This window comes from Vicia villosa, linkage group LG5, assembly GCF_029867415.1.
Source record: "Vicia villosa cultivar HV-30 ecotype Madison, WI linkage group LG5, Vvil1.0, whole genome shotgun sequence".
Lineage (NCBI taxonomy): Eukaryota > Viridiplantae > Streptophyta > Magnoliopsida > Fabales > Fabaceae > Vicia > Vicia villosa.
The window spans coordinates 100215828-100232121 of record NC_081184.1 but is presented as its reverse complement, the minus strand read 5'-3'; the positions used below and the strand labels follow the sequence as shown (position 1 = coordinate 100232121).

The 16294-nt window shown below is 33.9% G+C and overlaps 1 protein-coding gene across 1 annotated transcript; it reads right to left on the bottom strand.

Moving 5' to 3' along the window:
- Nucleotides 1–3726: 3726 nt before the first annotated feature.
- On the bottom strand, nucleotides 3727–8006 carry LOC131601883 (E3 ubiquitin-protein ligase WAV3-like). Its single transcript, XM_058873804.1, has 2 exons — nucleotides 7593–8006; nucleotides 3727–5953 (listed from the first exon to the last, which is right to left on the bottom strand). The coding sequence occupies exons 1-2, from the start codon at nucleotides 7797–7799 to the stop codon at nucleotides 4040–4042; spliced, it is 2121 nt and encodes a 706-aa protein (XP_058729787.1). The 5' UTR covers nucleotides 7800–8006; the 3' UTR covers nucleotides 3727–4039.
- Nucleotides 8007–16294: the final 8288 nt, after the last annotated feature.

Genomic DNA, 16294 nt, shown 5'->3' with positions numbered 1-16294 from the left:
AGAAGAAATGGATTTTGGGAGCTTCAATGGAGTTTTTTGAGTGGAATGTTGTGTGAACTGAGGTGTGTTAAGGTTTCGAACTTGGCTCTCTATTTATAGAGGTCCTTGGGAGGGTTTGTGATCAGATGAAATGAGTTTGAGAAGCTTTCATTCTGTTTGTTTCAATTGATTTTGAACAAGTTGGTTTCATGATGTATCATGTCCTTAAGCCATAGCCTTGAGTTTTTTAGGGTGGTTGAAAAGATTAGGGAGAAGTAGAGGAGTGTGCTCAGAGATTAAGATGGAGTGTAATCAGAGGTTAAGCTCTTTCACAAAGTCAACTTGTGATTAAAGTGACCTTTATTGAAATGGATACGAAGCTTTATATAAAATGCTCCCTAAGTGGAATGGATCTTTGGATAATGCTTGAACCAAATGTGTAATGCGCCAAAGGTATGTGTAAAACTCTCTTCTTGCTGAGATTTAGAAGAAATGTAGGTCTGCAATCAAAGATCTTGAGGTATGTCATATGTTTGGACATGACATGCAACATGTTTTGGACTTTCAATACAGCTCTAACATGCCATCCTCCCCTCTTTGAAACTCCTAGCTCAAGTAAGATAAATTCATACTCTTGGATTATTTGAAAAGAGGACATAACATACCACAACTTTCATGTTGATCACTTTCATTGAATCATCTTGGATCATGAAGAAAACTGGCCAACAAAATGAGATGCTGAGATGTGAAACACTTAGAAAATTTTTCTAAGAGTTTGGCCATTTTGAGAACTTTGAAACCTCAACTTCAACACTTCATATCTTCCAATTTCCATGAGCTTTTTGGACCATTCTTTCCACAATAATGAAGCATCAAATTTCATCTTTAAATACATCCCTTGAGCATAAAAAAATGGTGGCTTGAATTGATCACAAATTGGCCATAAAGTCATGTACTTGGTAAGGTCAAAACACTTAGAAAATTTTCTAAGTATTTGAGATTTTCAACAACTTGGAATATCACCTTTGGCCAACTATTTTGAGCACTTTAGGGATCCTTTTGACCTCAAATCTTCTTACCGCATTGAATTATGTCAAGAGAGCTTTCCAAAGAGCCCTCGTTTGCAATTTTTGGATACTTGAAGAACAAGTTATGATCTTGAAAAGTAAGCTAGATGAACACACATTTGTGTACTTCAAAAATTTACCAAAACCCTAATTTTGATTTTTTGCTTGGTTTTCTTGTTTATGCTTAATCAAATGCACATATTGGCCATAGCTTCATGATTCTTGACTTGAGAAGTCCATGGTTGACCAAAAATCTCAAAAGTCAAACTTTGACTTTGAGTAGTGACTTTGTATTAGATGAATCAAGTGATTTTTAACCAATTAGAATCTTGTGATCATAAAGTGATGTTGGACATCTTGAGAGACTTTAAACGCCAATGAAATGATATCCTTGAAGATCCCCTTGATTATTGTACCTTGATGCTCAAACCTTAGTCCTAATTTTATCTGATGAAGGGCCAAAACCCTAATCTCCACACACAATGTCTTAATGAACCAAAGACTTGATCAAAGAACAACTTGAGGTGCTTGAGAACCCTAAATCTAATCAATGATGTCTTATTGTGTTAATAGATTCAAAACCCCAATTCGATAGAAGCATCTGGTGAAATAATTGATGAAACCCTAGCATTGAGGAGAGATTGATCCTTTTGATGATGATGATGATGATGAATCAAACCTTGAGAGACAAATCCTCTTCTTTTAAATTGAAAACTCAAATCACAAGAAACATAATGTGATCCCACACCTTGTATGCATGATTGTGAGGTTATTGTCCTAATAGATAGATGTAGATGAATGTGAAGCATAAGCAGAGTTATTAATCCCGGCCGCTCCGGCCGCTATCCCAGCGCTCCGTAGCGGAGCAGCACCCTGCCGCGCGATATGAAGGGTGCGGAGCAGGAGATGAGAAAGCGGACGCTTCAGCCGCTATACCGGGTCCCGAGTCGTGGAAAATTCCCGGGCGGAGCGGCTCCGGTTCTTTTTTACCTTTTTTTTACAATTTTCTGGGCAAAATTAACAAAACACCCCTGTGCAAGAGAGAGGTTGAAGAATAAGTGAAATCTGATTCGTAGAGAGAGTGAGAGTGAGTGAGAGAGAGAGGTTGAAGAAGAAGTGAATTAGGGTTTCCCAAGATATGATTCATAGACTGAGAATGAGAGAGAGACACAAAGCGAGAGAGAGGTTGAAGAAGAAGTGAATTAGGGTTGATTGGTTGAAGAAGTGAGATCTGTGCCGTGGTGGAGTTAGAGATAATTAGGTTAACATACTGTATATGTTTTTGACAGGTAGTGGTAGAGTACTAACTAAGTATCAATCTTATTATATATTTATTCAAAAAAATCATATCTTATATTATTTCCTATTTTTTATAACTAATTTTGTATCTATCTATTATCTTAAGAAAATATATAAACAAATTATATATTTTTTGAGTCTATTTATTAAATATTTAACTTATTTATTAAAATTAAATTTAATTTGAATCTTTATGTTTTGAATCTTAATTAAGCATTATTCTTTGTTTCACATTATATTTTATAAATATTTTATGAGTGGTTTATAGATTATTATATAATTATTAGTATACAAAAATTTATCCCGCTATCCGGGATGCCGCTATTCCCACTATTCCCATTTCCGGAGGTTGGCCGCTCCGCTCCGCTATCCGGGATTAACAACTCTGAGCATAAGTCAATAGCGATTGAAATCAATAAGAAAAATTTTGGGGTACAACAAAACTCACACCATTTTTTTCGAAAACTTAATCCGGAGATACATTTATATTCACCCTATATTAATTACCCCAAATCTATACGTAAATGAGACACCCCATTCCTTTTATAAAAAAAAATAGTCTGGAAAATTTACTTCTGAAAACTTTTAACTACCAGAGCACAATGTGTAGACCGAGATTTGTCACAAATGTTACTCACATCATCCCAATTATTGATATTGAAATTAATGTTTAGATTGACTCCAACCAGTGTCAAATATATGATGCATAATGTTTAAATTGACTCCAACCAGTGTCAAAGTTATGATGCATATTGACATTAAAAGAACAAATGAGACTAAGATTATTCTTTGTCTCTTGCACATAGATGGAAGAGAGAAACTCATCCTCTTCAACTGCCAAATCTGCTGACATGCAAGTGTTTTACTATGGCTGAATCATCAATCTCAAGAATAAGAGGGAAGACACAATAAATCTACATAAACCTAGAAATGTCTTAATTCATTTATTCTTTCTCAATGCACACGTACCAACCATGCCTAGTTTATTCTAAATGTTTTTGGAAGTATTCTTCCGGATTTATTCCAGAAGTATACTCTCTCCGATCATTATTATAAATAAAGATTTTCTTTGTAAATTCATTCTGTAATGAATGTATCTAGTCTACATAAAAGACCAAATACATTCATTATTCAATGAAACTATAAAGAGAATATTTGTTTATAATATGGTCAGGGGGAGTATGTCGTTTTTTCTTTGCGATTTTATAAGAATAGTCATTCCTCTTAATGCTATGCAGTATGTCGTTTTTTCTTTACGAATTTATAAGAATAGTCATTCCTCTTAATGCTATGCACCTGAAAGAAACTAAAGTAACAAAATATAAAAGAGTAAGAAGCCAGAGGAAGATTATATCATATCAATATGCATATAATAATCAAGTGAAAAAACTCACCAGTGTGCAATGCAATTCAACTGAAAACATTAAATTATATACACATCACTCAATCACACTTGTCCCTTTTCGCCATTATCTGCATAACCCAATTATCCCACCTATGCATTTACACTTTATACTTGGCAAAAATCAGGAATTTTTATATATATCCCCCCAAAATCTCTTCCCTGTTAATTATACCCCCCTCACCTTAACCAAAATTAAAAAAAATAAAATAACAATAATCTTAAAGGGTCTTCTTTCCCACAAGTTTATGTATATGCTAAGCAGAATTTTCAAATTCCATTGCTATTATCATCATCTTTTGTGCCTCTCAGGAAATGATTTAGCAGGTTGAAGGATACGCCGAAGTGGAGCACCAAACACCATCGTCTGTGAACGCGTCACCATATCAACCATCGAAGGAGTTTGATATGACTGCAAAAGAGTTGTGCTGTCGGTAGAATCTCCTCGCGCTGTTGCTCTTTGCGCTGAATGCGAGCTCAATCCTGATAAAACGTAAGCTCTTCCGGATTGCTCGTAGATATGTTGGTTTGCCATTCTCTCCTGCATTTCTTTTAGTTCTGCGGCAAGTGAAACGCATAACCGATCACCCGATATAGCTGAAACAGATTCGGACAATGTCTTATGACAGGTATCTAGGACGGAAACTGCAGAAGATAGTTGGCCGCGTTCAGCTGCGATTCTTGCCTCGGACATTGCCTCGGCTGCTTGAAGCCTGTTCCGCTGTCTGTCTACTTCAATTGACACGACTAGTTCTTTACTTATGTTTGGTCTCTCGATTTTTACTTCACTTGATTCTTCCAAAGGAACCATTTCTTTTGTTATAGGGTCTTTGTAAAAACCTTTAACATTCAACAATGACATGTCATCATTGGAACTATCAGTTGGAACATTGACTGTCACCAAAAAGTCCCTCTCTTCTTCGGCATACAAATCTCCAACATTAATCGAAGCCATTCTTCCATCGGTCGTCAAACTTGTTCGATAACTTCCTGCTTTTACTGAATTAAGTTGCAGCCGAGGATGAACACACCTGATATCTAATTTTACCTCCTGCACTACTACACTCAACAGTCCACCGATACACTGCGCAAACGCGTCCTGAATTACTTCCTCAGCTTCAATAAAAGAAAATGTACCTCCTGATATTTCGGAGATTGAATGCATTGAAGTAGCATCGTGGTCAGCGCCGAAGCCGAACGCATGCACAGGTATCTGCAAGCCTAAACTGTTATTATTACGGTGAATGGTGTTTGGGACAAGTGACTGGTAATCTGCTCCGACACCTGGTCTGCTATTGACTGTGTATGTATCTTGTCCATCCGAGAGTAATATAATACTGCAAACTGGATTCTTCCACCGACGATCGGAAAACACTTTGGCACCTTTCCTCAAGCCTTCGGCAATGTTTGTTCCGCCATTTGAAACCAAAGAATTAACAGCTTGTAACGCTTCTTGCCGTCCGATATCAGTCATCCTCCGAAGAGGAAAGATGCGGCGCGCCGTGGAGGAGAAGGCAATGACAGACAGCCTATCTGAGGGACCCATATTCTGAATGACAAAACCCATAGCTCGTTTTAGCAATGCAAGCTTAGTACCTAACATGCTACCGCTTACATCAAGGACTGTAACAAGGTCAACCGAAGCACGAGAGTTTTCAACCGGAGGTGGTGATGAATCTGTATTATTTCCGGAAATATTTAGTTTACTCTCAGACTGAGGAGCTTTCAGATGAATTAACACTGCAAATCCATCACGAGAGGCTGATTTTGGAACAGATGAAACCTCAGGATATGTTCTGATCTCAACTTTATTCATTATATTGTTACGATCAGTCTCGTTACTATTATTGTTGCAAGGAATTGAAGTGTGTTGGTCAATAGTTTCATCGTCATCAAAAATAGCCGGTTCGGAAACATGATAAAGCGATGAAATCTGTCCGCCTGCATTTACTTGAGTAGGAGAAGGAAGCCTCCTTACGGCAGCCGGCCACCCATTATCTCTTGTTAATTGACTGCTTCGAGGATGTAAATCCGGGCTCTGAAAAGGAACCTCTTTCCACTTTGCTCGACAAACAGGGCAAATTTGGTTCCCGTGTTTTACATTGGAAGTGATACAGTGGAAATGGAAAGAGTGAGTACATTCTGCAGTAAAAATGGCCTGGCCATTCCCTGGTTTCAACGAGTTCAGGCATATTGCACAATTTCCCTGCAGATCATATGGATACAAATCTCAGTACAAGAAGATATTACAACTGCCATTATGATGTCCTATATTTTTTACATTATCAGTGTCAGAGTGTCAGTGTATGAGTCGTGTCCTAGTGTCTGTGTTGGAGTCTCTGCTTCATAGCTAACTACTAAGCGTTATTTTGGTTTTGCGGTAACAAAATTTGATTTTGAATGAAAACATGATTAGTAAGCAAAGAAATTTCAGTAATAAAAAAACATGTCCATTCTAACTTAAAATAATGAAAAGAAAAAGAAGCAAGTTCACAAAATAGGAAAATCTAAACAGTGGCACAGTAAAGTGGACTTAAAAGAATGCAATATTTGCAAAGGTCACTATTAGCACATTATAGTGTCTCTAACACTGCCTTCTTGTCTCAATGTAGGTCCACCCCACTAATAAAACCAATGCATAAAAAGATGAAATAGAATATAACCCATCTTTACCACACATTCCCACTTAGATGCCAAGATTCTCAATCAAATCTACCACATATACTACAAAGATTAAATTAAGGTCAACGTTTAGTGGTCAAAACCTTTGAGTACACCAAAGGATAATAATCAACACCATAACCACAATACTTTAAAAAAATAAAAAAGACAAAGTCTCTAATCACAGCTCTAGAAAATTGATGCTTTCTAGACATTTGACTAATAAAATATAGTAAATGACATCGAAAGAAGGAGAAATCAAAGATGATTTATTCAATGATGTAGCATTTTATTTTATTTTAGTACACACTATTTTCTATTGTTTATCCTACAAAATTCCAACTTTTACTTTGTCCACAAACCTAAATTTCACAATCAATGGTTATGGGGTCATTTTGTTTTGTCTATGTCCTCATTCTTAGAATGGAAATTAGCTAAAAATAATCCGACACTTCAAATTGAAAGCGTGTCTGGTATCTAACCGATGTAATTATATTCAATCATGCATATTTTTTCAAACTACTATCAGTGTTGTGTCTGGTGTTGGTGTCTAGATGTAATTATATTCAATCACGCATATTTTTTCAAATTATTATCAGTGTTGTGTCTGGTGTTGGTGTCTAGATGTCCGAAGTTTATAGGATAGGATATATTGCACTCACATCCACAAACTTGAACACTAAATAAGTAATGGACAACACATGAAGAAGTGTCTTAAATTCAAACCATTTCAAGTAAATGGTCCTCCTCTCCACTAAAAACCATTCCCCACCCAATAATGGGTTTAAAAACAACACAATCAAGAATAAAAACTTATGCAGAATAGTCAAAAAGAATGAGTCACACTCCACCACCCAATTGAAAGCAAAAATTACCCCTTTGATTATAGCTGAAATTGACGTACATCTAATCATGTTCATTCATTACAAGCTAAAAGTGCTTGTAATTGTAAATTGTAATGGTAACTTTGTTCTTACACTACCAAAAGGAATTGAAAAAAAACATAAATAATTAAAATAAAATAAATAAAAATAATAGTAATTAGTAATAGACATGAATCTAGCATGGAGATTCAATGGTGAATTGTAGAAGGAGCCAAAAGGGTAACTTTAGAAAGACCCAACAATAAAAATTGAAACTTTATATAGAAAAAGAGTAAAGGGTAATTGTAAACTGGTGCTAACCTTGGGGGATTTGAGTGATCGGTGAGAAGAGGAGGAAGGTGATTGGATAGGTAGACTAGAAGCGGAGGTGTCACCGGAGGATGGGATGGCGCCGGAGAATCTTGCGGCGGAGTTGAGAGATGGGGAGGAATCGTCTAATTGTTTAGGAATGTGAATACAGGAATTGAATCCGAAAGCTAGTTTGACTTTTCTCCATTTGCTGGACATGGTTTATTTGTGAGAGTTAGATGATTGAGGAGTGAGGAATGTGAAGATTTTTGTGGTGGAGAGGGAACATGGTGGAGAGGAAGAAGACAGTGGAGTATGGGGTTGTGAGAGAGAGAGAGAGAGAGAGAGAGAGAGAGAGAGAGAGAGGAGTTGTTTTAATTAATGGAATGACGAATGGTCAGAGGCTTACAGCTCATAGGATGGAGTGGAGTAGATGAGATGAATAACGTAAACCCTCTTGTTTTACTTTTAAATTTTAATTAATACTAATACTTTTAAAGATAAAATAGGAAATATGATAAATCATAGGCTAAATTCATTTTTTGTCCCGTGAATATATTTTTGGGTTCATTTTGGTTCCTTAAGTTTAAAAAATTTTAAAGTAATTTTTTAATTGTTCAAAAAGGTTCACGTTTGTCCTTTCCGTCCAAATTGTTAGTCAAAGTCAATAGTTTTAACCAGATGGCATACACGTGTTATATTTGTTTAATTAAATTGCCACATAGATTATTGATTGTTGTCTAGCTAGGATATAACTTCAAAACTTAATTGGGATTTAAAATTAGTAACACAAAATTAGAAAAAGGGGATACAAAGAAACCCTAGCGCAACAACCATTATATAACGAAGATGAAGCAAAGCTGGAGTTTTTCTATGAACGAAGACGAAGTCAAGTTGAAACGAAGACAACATTGTTTTTCAGGTAAGTGATATGTCTGCGGTCATGAAGTTATTATAGTCAAGTTCATGAAATGATATGTCTCCATACTATTAAATTGGGTTGTCTTTTTTGTTTCTTTTATGTAAGACTTCAAAGACCTATGTTTTGAACTTGTGTTGTATTAAGCAATTATGTTAATTCTGCATTTTGAACCTTGTGTAAGATCTTTTTGGACAAGTAATGTTGGTATTAAGCAATAGTGTTATGTAAGATCTTTTTGGACAAGTAATGTTGGTATTAAGCAACTGTGTTATGTAAGATCTTTTTGGACAAGTAATGTTGGTATTAAGCAACTGTGTTAATTCTGCATTTTGAACCTTAATCAACTATGTTAATTTTGCATTTTTGAACCTTAAGCAACTATGTCATGTCTGAATTTTGAACATGTGATTGTTGTTAAAGTATTTTGAAACCAGCTGATAGAAATTGATTATTGAACATGTGACATAAATTGAAACTCATTATTGAAACACTTAAATTATCCTATTGAAATGGAAAGTGATACATCTGTAACAAACTTTTTTCCCATAAATTCAATGTGTAGCATCTGACCCAAACTATGTTACATCAGCTAGGTTCATGATCTTAAAACATCCTAAAAACAATAACAACTTTACAACATCCTAAAAACAACAATGACTAAAAGAAGACAAAACAATCTCTTCCAAAAAAATTCAAATTTCATGATCTTCTTTAATTGATTTTGTAATTCTCTAATCTTTTTCTTTAAACACTCCACCTCCATTTTTGCAGCCTCAATTTCGTGTTCAAGCTTCTGCAGCCTACTCTTTTGATTTCTAAACTGGTCTTTTTCATCCTCAACATCATCATAGAACCATTGAAAATAGCCACATCTGGTTCAAATCATTTTCGGTAAACCTCACCTCCCCACCATTCAACACATTGTGTTCAAGTACAACTTTCTTAAATTGTTTCAGAAATGCAAATTCCATTCCAACCTTGAATGAGAACTTTTTTCTAAGTTTTTCACCTTCATTAAATTTGATCACTAGTGGCCTCTCATCAACACTATCATCATCAGCCCCACTATCAAGCTCATCAATCATGTAATCATCATCAATTACATGTTCCCTATCCATCTCAACAATAGTCAACCCGTTATGAATTCGTCGACCTGTACCAACACCATCATCCACTTGACTAGTACTAACACCCTTTTCCACATGATTTCTACCACTACCATTGTCCATTGCGTTGTTTAACCATTCACCAATGATTTCATCAAAATAGTGCATTCTCTCCCTTCACTGTCTTCAAAGTGTATACCATTAAAAAGTCTTCAAATGGTTCACTATCCTTAACTTCTTCATTTTTCTCAGCAATAGCATGGCCTTTTTCTTTCTCTATTAACCTCTCCATGTAAGTCTTCTCACCACCAGATAATCTTGCCTTTGTATATATCTCAACATCACACTTAGTCTCCTTAGCACACAAAGCTAACTTTGTTGCATCATCATCATCATTAACAAAGGGTTTAAGATCATTTTCAAGACATTCCTTTTCATCCTTCCACCACATCTTAACATCTTCGATTTTAAACAAAGAATCCATGCCCTTAATTAAGTCACGAGCTTCAAAGTAGGACCAATAATCAGAGTCTTGACCACTTATAGCATAAACACCCCCTTCATATGTTAACCCTACATCCTTTACAAAAGAGTCATTCATATAAAAAACAACCTTAAATAATCCCATATCCTACACATTTCAAGAAAAAAAAAGGTACATTAAACATTATCATCAGAATTAAAAACCTTAGTTTTTTCAGTCAACAAAGCAAACGAAGACAACAAGAAAAGACAAGTACTTTCGTTTTCACTATCAATATTGAAAGCAATAAACAATAGGAAGTGGGACTTACCTTGTTGTTCTTGGGACTGCATCATGCAACTGAACCTTCGTCAATTGAGGGACCACAAAGAACACAATTTCACAAAGTGTTTTTGGAGAGAGGGAACAAAAGGACCACAACGACGACAATTAGGGATTCTAAAAGGTTGTAAAGGTCTTTGGCTTTCTTATCTAGATTACAAGATAACAACACATGCACTACCACATAAGCAGCCGTTAGTGGCATTTGATGTTAGGGATCAGTTCTTTAGACGAAAATTTTTGAAGGGACGGTTTCTTTAAGGAAAATTTTGGAGGGACTAAAAATGAAATTTGGAATATTTAGAGGGACCAGAAACTTAGTTAACCCTTAAATTTATCTTCATTTTTCAAAAATCAAAATCACATAGAGTCTCTACTTGAGGTCACGACTTCGAATTCCAAAAAAATGCACAAAAATATATTAACCTAATAACTACTTACATATTTTTATAAAACTTATAAAGCAATATTTCTATTTTTCTTGCAATAATTTTTTTATTATAAAACTATAATATGTAAAAATATATTAACCTAATAACTGCTTACATATTCTCATAAAACTTATAAAACAATGTTTCTATTTTTCTTGCAATTATTTTTAATTATTAAAACTAAAATAAAAGAAATTTTACACATCTTTTCCATATATTATATCTAAAATAGTGTTATCATCTTTCTTATTTTAAAAACAAAATGTTATATTATTTTTTCATCATATTATTTACAATAAAGAATACTCTTATGACAAGGCAATTGTTGGTTTTAACATTTGATATTAAAATCACTTTGCAAAAATTCAAATACAATATAATAGTTATATAATTTTTTTATATATCAATAAAATACCTGGGATTCAACTCATTAATGCATTTTATTCTTATTATAAGAAATATTTTGAAAGATATGGATTTAAAACTCATTTTGAACTAAAAATTCTAACAACACAAGAATCACTGCAACTAAATATACTTAGTTAACTGAGTATATTTTTTAAAATTTACTTCTCAAAAGACAAAATCATGTATTGAGCCTCTATTTAAGGTCACAAGTTCAAATCCTAACAAATGCAAAAGTATATTATATTATTTGTTTTTAACATTAGAATAATAAATTTTATGATTTAATAGTCATATATAATTTATATAAAACTATTTTACTTTTTTTGAGAGACAATTTAATTCTACACATATATAATTTATATTTATTATTTCAATTACATAAAAGATAAAAAAATAGATTAAACACATCAGCGCAACGAGCGAGTAATATTCTAGTTATTGTTATTTTTGAAGGTGCGAGAAACACAAGAAATGGGGGTTTGAATTGGGTTGTGTAACACCCCTTTTCTAACCCCAAATTATAACATACAATTCACAGAGTAATCATGCATAAATTAAAAAGGGCGTCACGTGTTATTTTCATCACAATGAAAACCTAGAACAATCACACAAACATGCACCTGATCATTTCATAACACGATTCGAAATATAATGCTTTCACAATTATGCATATCGCATGCGGAAGAATTAAAACTCAAAATATTTTCAATGATTATATCCCATACTATAATCATCTACCAAATTCTTAATAACATATCATACCATTAAATGTCATAAGAATCTAACAATAGGCAACATAGCCATCAACATAACACATCCATATTATCATGTTCATCACAATAAGGATAACAATAAATCCAAACATCAAATAGCATGAGTTCAAATAAAAATCCCCTCCTAAGTTTTACATGACCAGAGCATCGACTCACTACCTAATCAAATAACAAACTCAAGAGCTCCTCGGCTAAATCCTCGGACAAGCTACTACTCGTCGGAACCTGCACGTTACCAACAAAGGATAACATTCAAACAGAAGGGTGAGAATTCAAATTATTATAGAAAATATAATAATGGGAAATGCACAATCTAAACAAGCATACATTTCACAATTCATCACTCTCCATAACAACATGCTTTTATATCCAATATAAAGTTAACATATTTATCATCAAACATCCAAGATTCCACTTAGCAAGTAATCATATCAATTATCCATCCAACAATTGCCCGCATAGGTACAACATTTATCAATTCACCAATTTCCACATATATGCATCACTTACCAAATAATCAATCTACACAAGACATATTACAAATTCACACAAAACACAATTCACGTCGACACGTGCGACTCAAGTGTGACTCTATACAATATACATGTGGATCCCTCTGTTGTCATTTCTGGCAAGTCGATTGTCATTCTCTACAGACTAGATAACCACCTCAAAGCTCCATACTCGTTAAGCTTTCAAACCCCATACTTGTTAGGTCTGGGACAAGCAAATAATCTCCACGAGATTACTCGATATTGCCTCTTTCAAATAACTCAAAACCCCATACTCGTTAAGCTTTCAAACCCCATTCCTGATAGGTTAGGGACAAGCAAATAATCTTCGCAAGATTACCTGACATTGCCTCTTTCAAAGATTCATGCTAGTGTAAGTGTGCAACAAAACAAGACTCATGCATTTAAGACGATCTCTATCTCTTAAACTACACAATCACATCCTTTCCAACATTTCACAATATACATAACATGACTTCAATACCAAAAAATGCATCACTCAACACACATCAATCAATCACATGTATTCAAGTCTAGCATCATCATTATTCAATCCACATCTCGATACATACACATTTAAATGATCATTATCAACAATACATATTCAAATAGTATATATATATATATATATATATATATATATATATATTCATCCCAACATATCATGGATATCACATCACTTAACACATCTATGAATATTAGTCACAAGTCACTAATTCATAATGCACACATAAGTAAATCACATGTTGTCCATATATTAACATCAAAATTAAACCATTCAACATCAACAAACTCTATCCTATCATATAGATAATCTCATTAGCTTCCTAACGCTTCAATCGGCGCATAAAACGAAGTTACGGATCAAAAGTTATAGTTTTTACAAAATCTGCCAAAAATGAAAATCTACAAGTCGACGCAAGAAATTCATAGGTCGACGCATGGATGTTTTCTACCCCTCTCGGGTTAGCTCAGGTCGACGCAAGCTGAAGGAAAATGGATTTTTTGCCTTTTTGGGTTGCTCAGGTTGACTCATGCCTCTGTGTAGGTCGACCTACACTGCGTAAAAACTCAGAAATCACCATTTTTCTTTCCCATTCCCCTCATACAACAACCACTAACCCTCATACAATTTATACATCAATTGACAGCAATTTAGCACACATATAAGGTTCCTAAACATGTTTCTAACCATGGGTCATCCATACAACACATTGAACATGAACAAATCACAAAATCCAATTGATTTCACATAAACCCTAACATTTTCTAAATTCATGAAATTGAAAAATAGAAAGCATACACAACATTACCCAATCATATAAACTATAAGAACTTGGATTCTAACCCTTACCTCTTGATTTTAATCCACCCTCTTCAAGAATCTACACCCTCTTCAAATCACAAAATCCAATTGATTTCACATAAACCCTAACATTTTCTAAATTCATGAAATTGAAAAATAGAAAGCATACACAACATTACCCAATCATATAAACTATAAGAACTTGGATTCTAACCCTTACCTCTTGATTTTAATCCACCCTCTTCAAGAATCTACTCCCTCTTCTACTTTCTCCTCTCTCTTCTCTATGCCTCTTTTCTCTTCCCTCCTCTTCTTTCTATCTTTCTATCTTTTCCCCCGAATGAGTTATGACTCTAAAACCCTAATCTCTACTCTTACTATCTCTTTTCAATTGGGCTTAACCCACAATCTTTCTAACATCATAATTATAACGCTTAGGACCAATTAGTTATATTATTCTAATAACTCAATTAACCTAAATAACACAATTACATACATAATCAAATATTCAAATAATTATTATATCGCATGATAACTAAATAAATAAATAATTATTAAAAACACCAAATAATGTAATTACTAATATAATTAATAAAAATACTAATAAAAATCGGGCTGTTACAACTTGCACTAAATATAATCTTTTCGCAACTCAAACACAAAGCTAACAAGTGAATAAAAATAAATGAGTACAATTATTTGTATCCTGGATCATAATTAACGAAGTTACTCCAGTCCACCCTCCAAGGTGATTTTTCCTTATCAACAAGGACTTATTCCACTATGATCCACCGATTACAAACAACCACAATAAGTCCGATCAACCTTGTTGACAAGTCCAAACAAGTCCGTTGATCCATAATGCCAAGCTACAAACAAACACACTAAGTCTGATCTACCTTGCTGATAACCATAACAAGTTCACTTGATCCTTAATGTCAAGTTGAAAACAACCATACTAAGTTCGATCAACCTTGCTGACAACCCCAACAAGTCCGCTGAAGCTTATCCTGAAACCACTATGACCTCAGCCAAAGTCTTCTTGAGAATTTTGACTAAACCTAGTCCCCCAGAGAATCTATCAATAACCGTTGATTACAAATATGTGTATACAAAGATGCTTATAATAAGAATATTACATTATGTTTAAGTACAACAATAGAAAAATGTTGGAAGCAAGATATGAACAAAATCTCCTTGCTTAAAATACAAAACTATACAAAGAATATCTCAACAGGGTGTAGTTTTGTATAACTGATTAGTTGATTTCAAATTCTTCCAAGTCTTCCTTCTATGGCTGAAGAAATATATCCGTTGGAGGGTAGAATAGGAAACACAAATCCAGCTGTAATGTTCCCAACATTCATGGTGGGAATGTTATATAACAAGTACAAATAGGATCATTCTTACGCCACCCTATAAGAGTAATGGTCACAGTTTATGTTGTACTTTTATGCTCACCATCTCACGCAAGCCATTCTTGATCTTTGTCTTTTATATCTTTAGAGGCTTCTGATTATATGTTGATTGAAGCATGTTATATAAGGATCAAAACTTGAGTCTTAGTAACCTAAGTCTTAGACTCTTCAAAACTTGTTCAGCAGAACCTTGTCTTTAAAGTCTTCGGCATTTAGTCTTCAAACGTAATGTCTTCAAATCTTCAGAACCTGTTCAGCAGAACCTTCTCTTCTAGATCTTCAGAACTTTGAACAACAGAAGCAAAGATTTAGAAGGGCTTCAAAGCTTCCTTGCAAAATCATAATCTCTTGTACTAACGTTCCTTAGAACTGATGCATAAGAAGCATTCCAGAATATTGACTTCCTTTGTAACACATCACATGTGTTCTTCCAGAGTGTTGAGTTCAGAATCTGATGACGTCACATGACTTCATACCAACGTTAAAACCTGTTTAGCAAAAGCTTCACACTATACAGAAACCATTATAGCATACAATTGTTCTTTATGATAAAATATAAAGTTATCATCCAAATCAAGGCCAGATGCATAACCAATCTTGTTCTTACAATTTTGAGTATAAATAAAGTTTAGTTGTTTGAAAAGGTTTTCTGTTCATAAAAAGAAAAGAAATTGGAATATCAGTGATGTAGAGTGTTGGGGGTTAATTATTAGAATTACTATGATTTCATTCATATCAAAAGATTATTTAAGCTACTTTCAACCATCAATACATATTATCATCCATTTATCATAAACATTATCCATGTCTAAAATAAAATTGTGATATCGTTCATATTTTTTATTTACAATTTGATATTTTAATAAATAAAATGAAAGAAATTTGCTTTAACAATATATGTGAATTCCACATCTATGTCTAGACTCTAGCTCATTATAAAGGATTACCTCATAAATCTACAAGAATAATACAAATATTATAGGTTGGAGAATAAGATGAAGAATCAAATATGTTTGATAGACTAATCTAGACC

Excerpts from the sequence above, each read along its gene's own strand:
- LOC131601883 (XM_058873804.1), bottom strand. The coding sequence starts at position 7,799 with ATGTCCAGCAAATGGAGAAAAGTCAAACTAGCTTTCGGATTCAATTCC. Across the intron at positions 5,954-7,592 it reads GATCACTCAAATCCCCCAAG|GGAAATTGTGCAATATGCCT; the intron begins GTTAGCACCAGT and ends TATGATCTGCAG.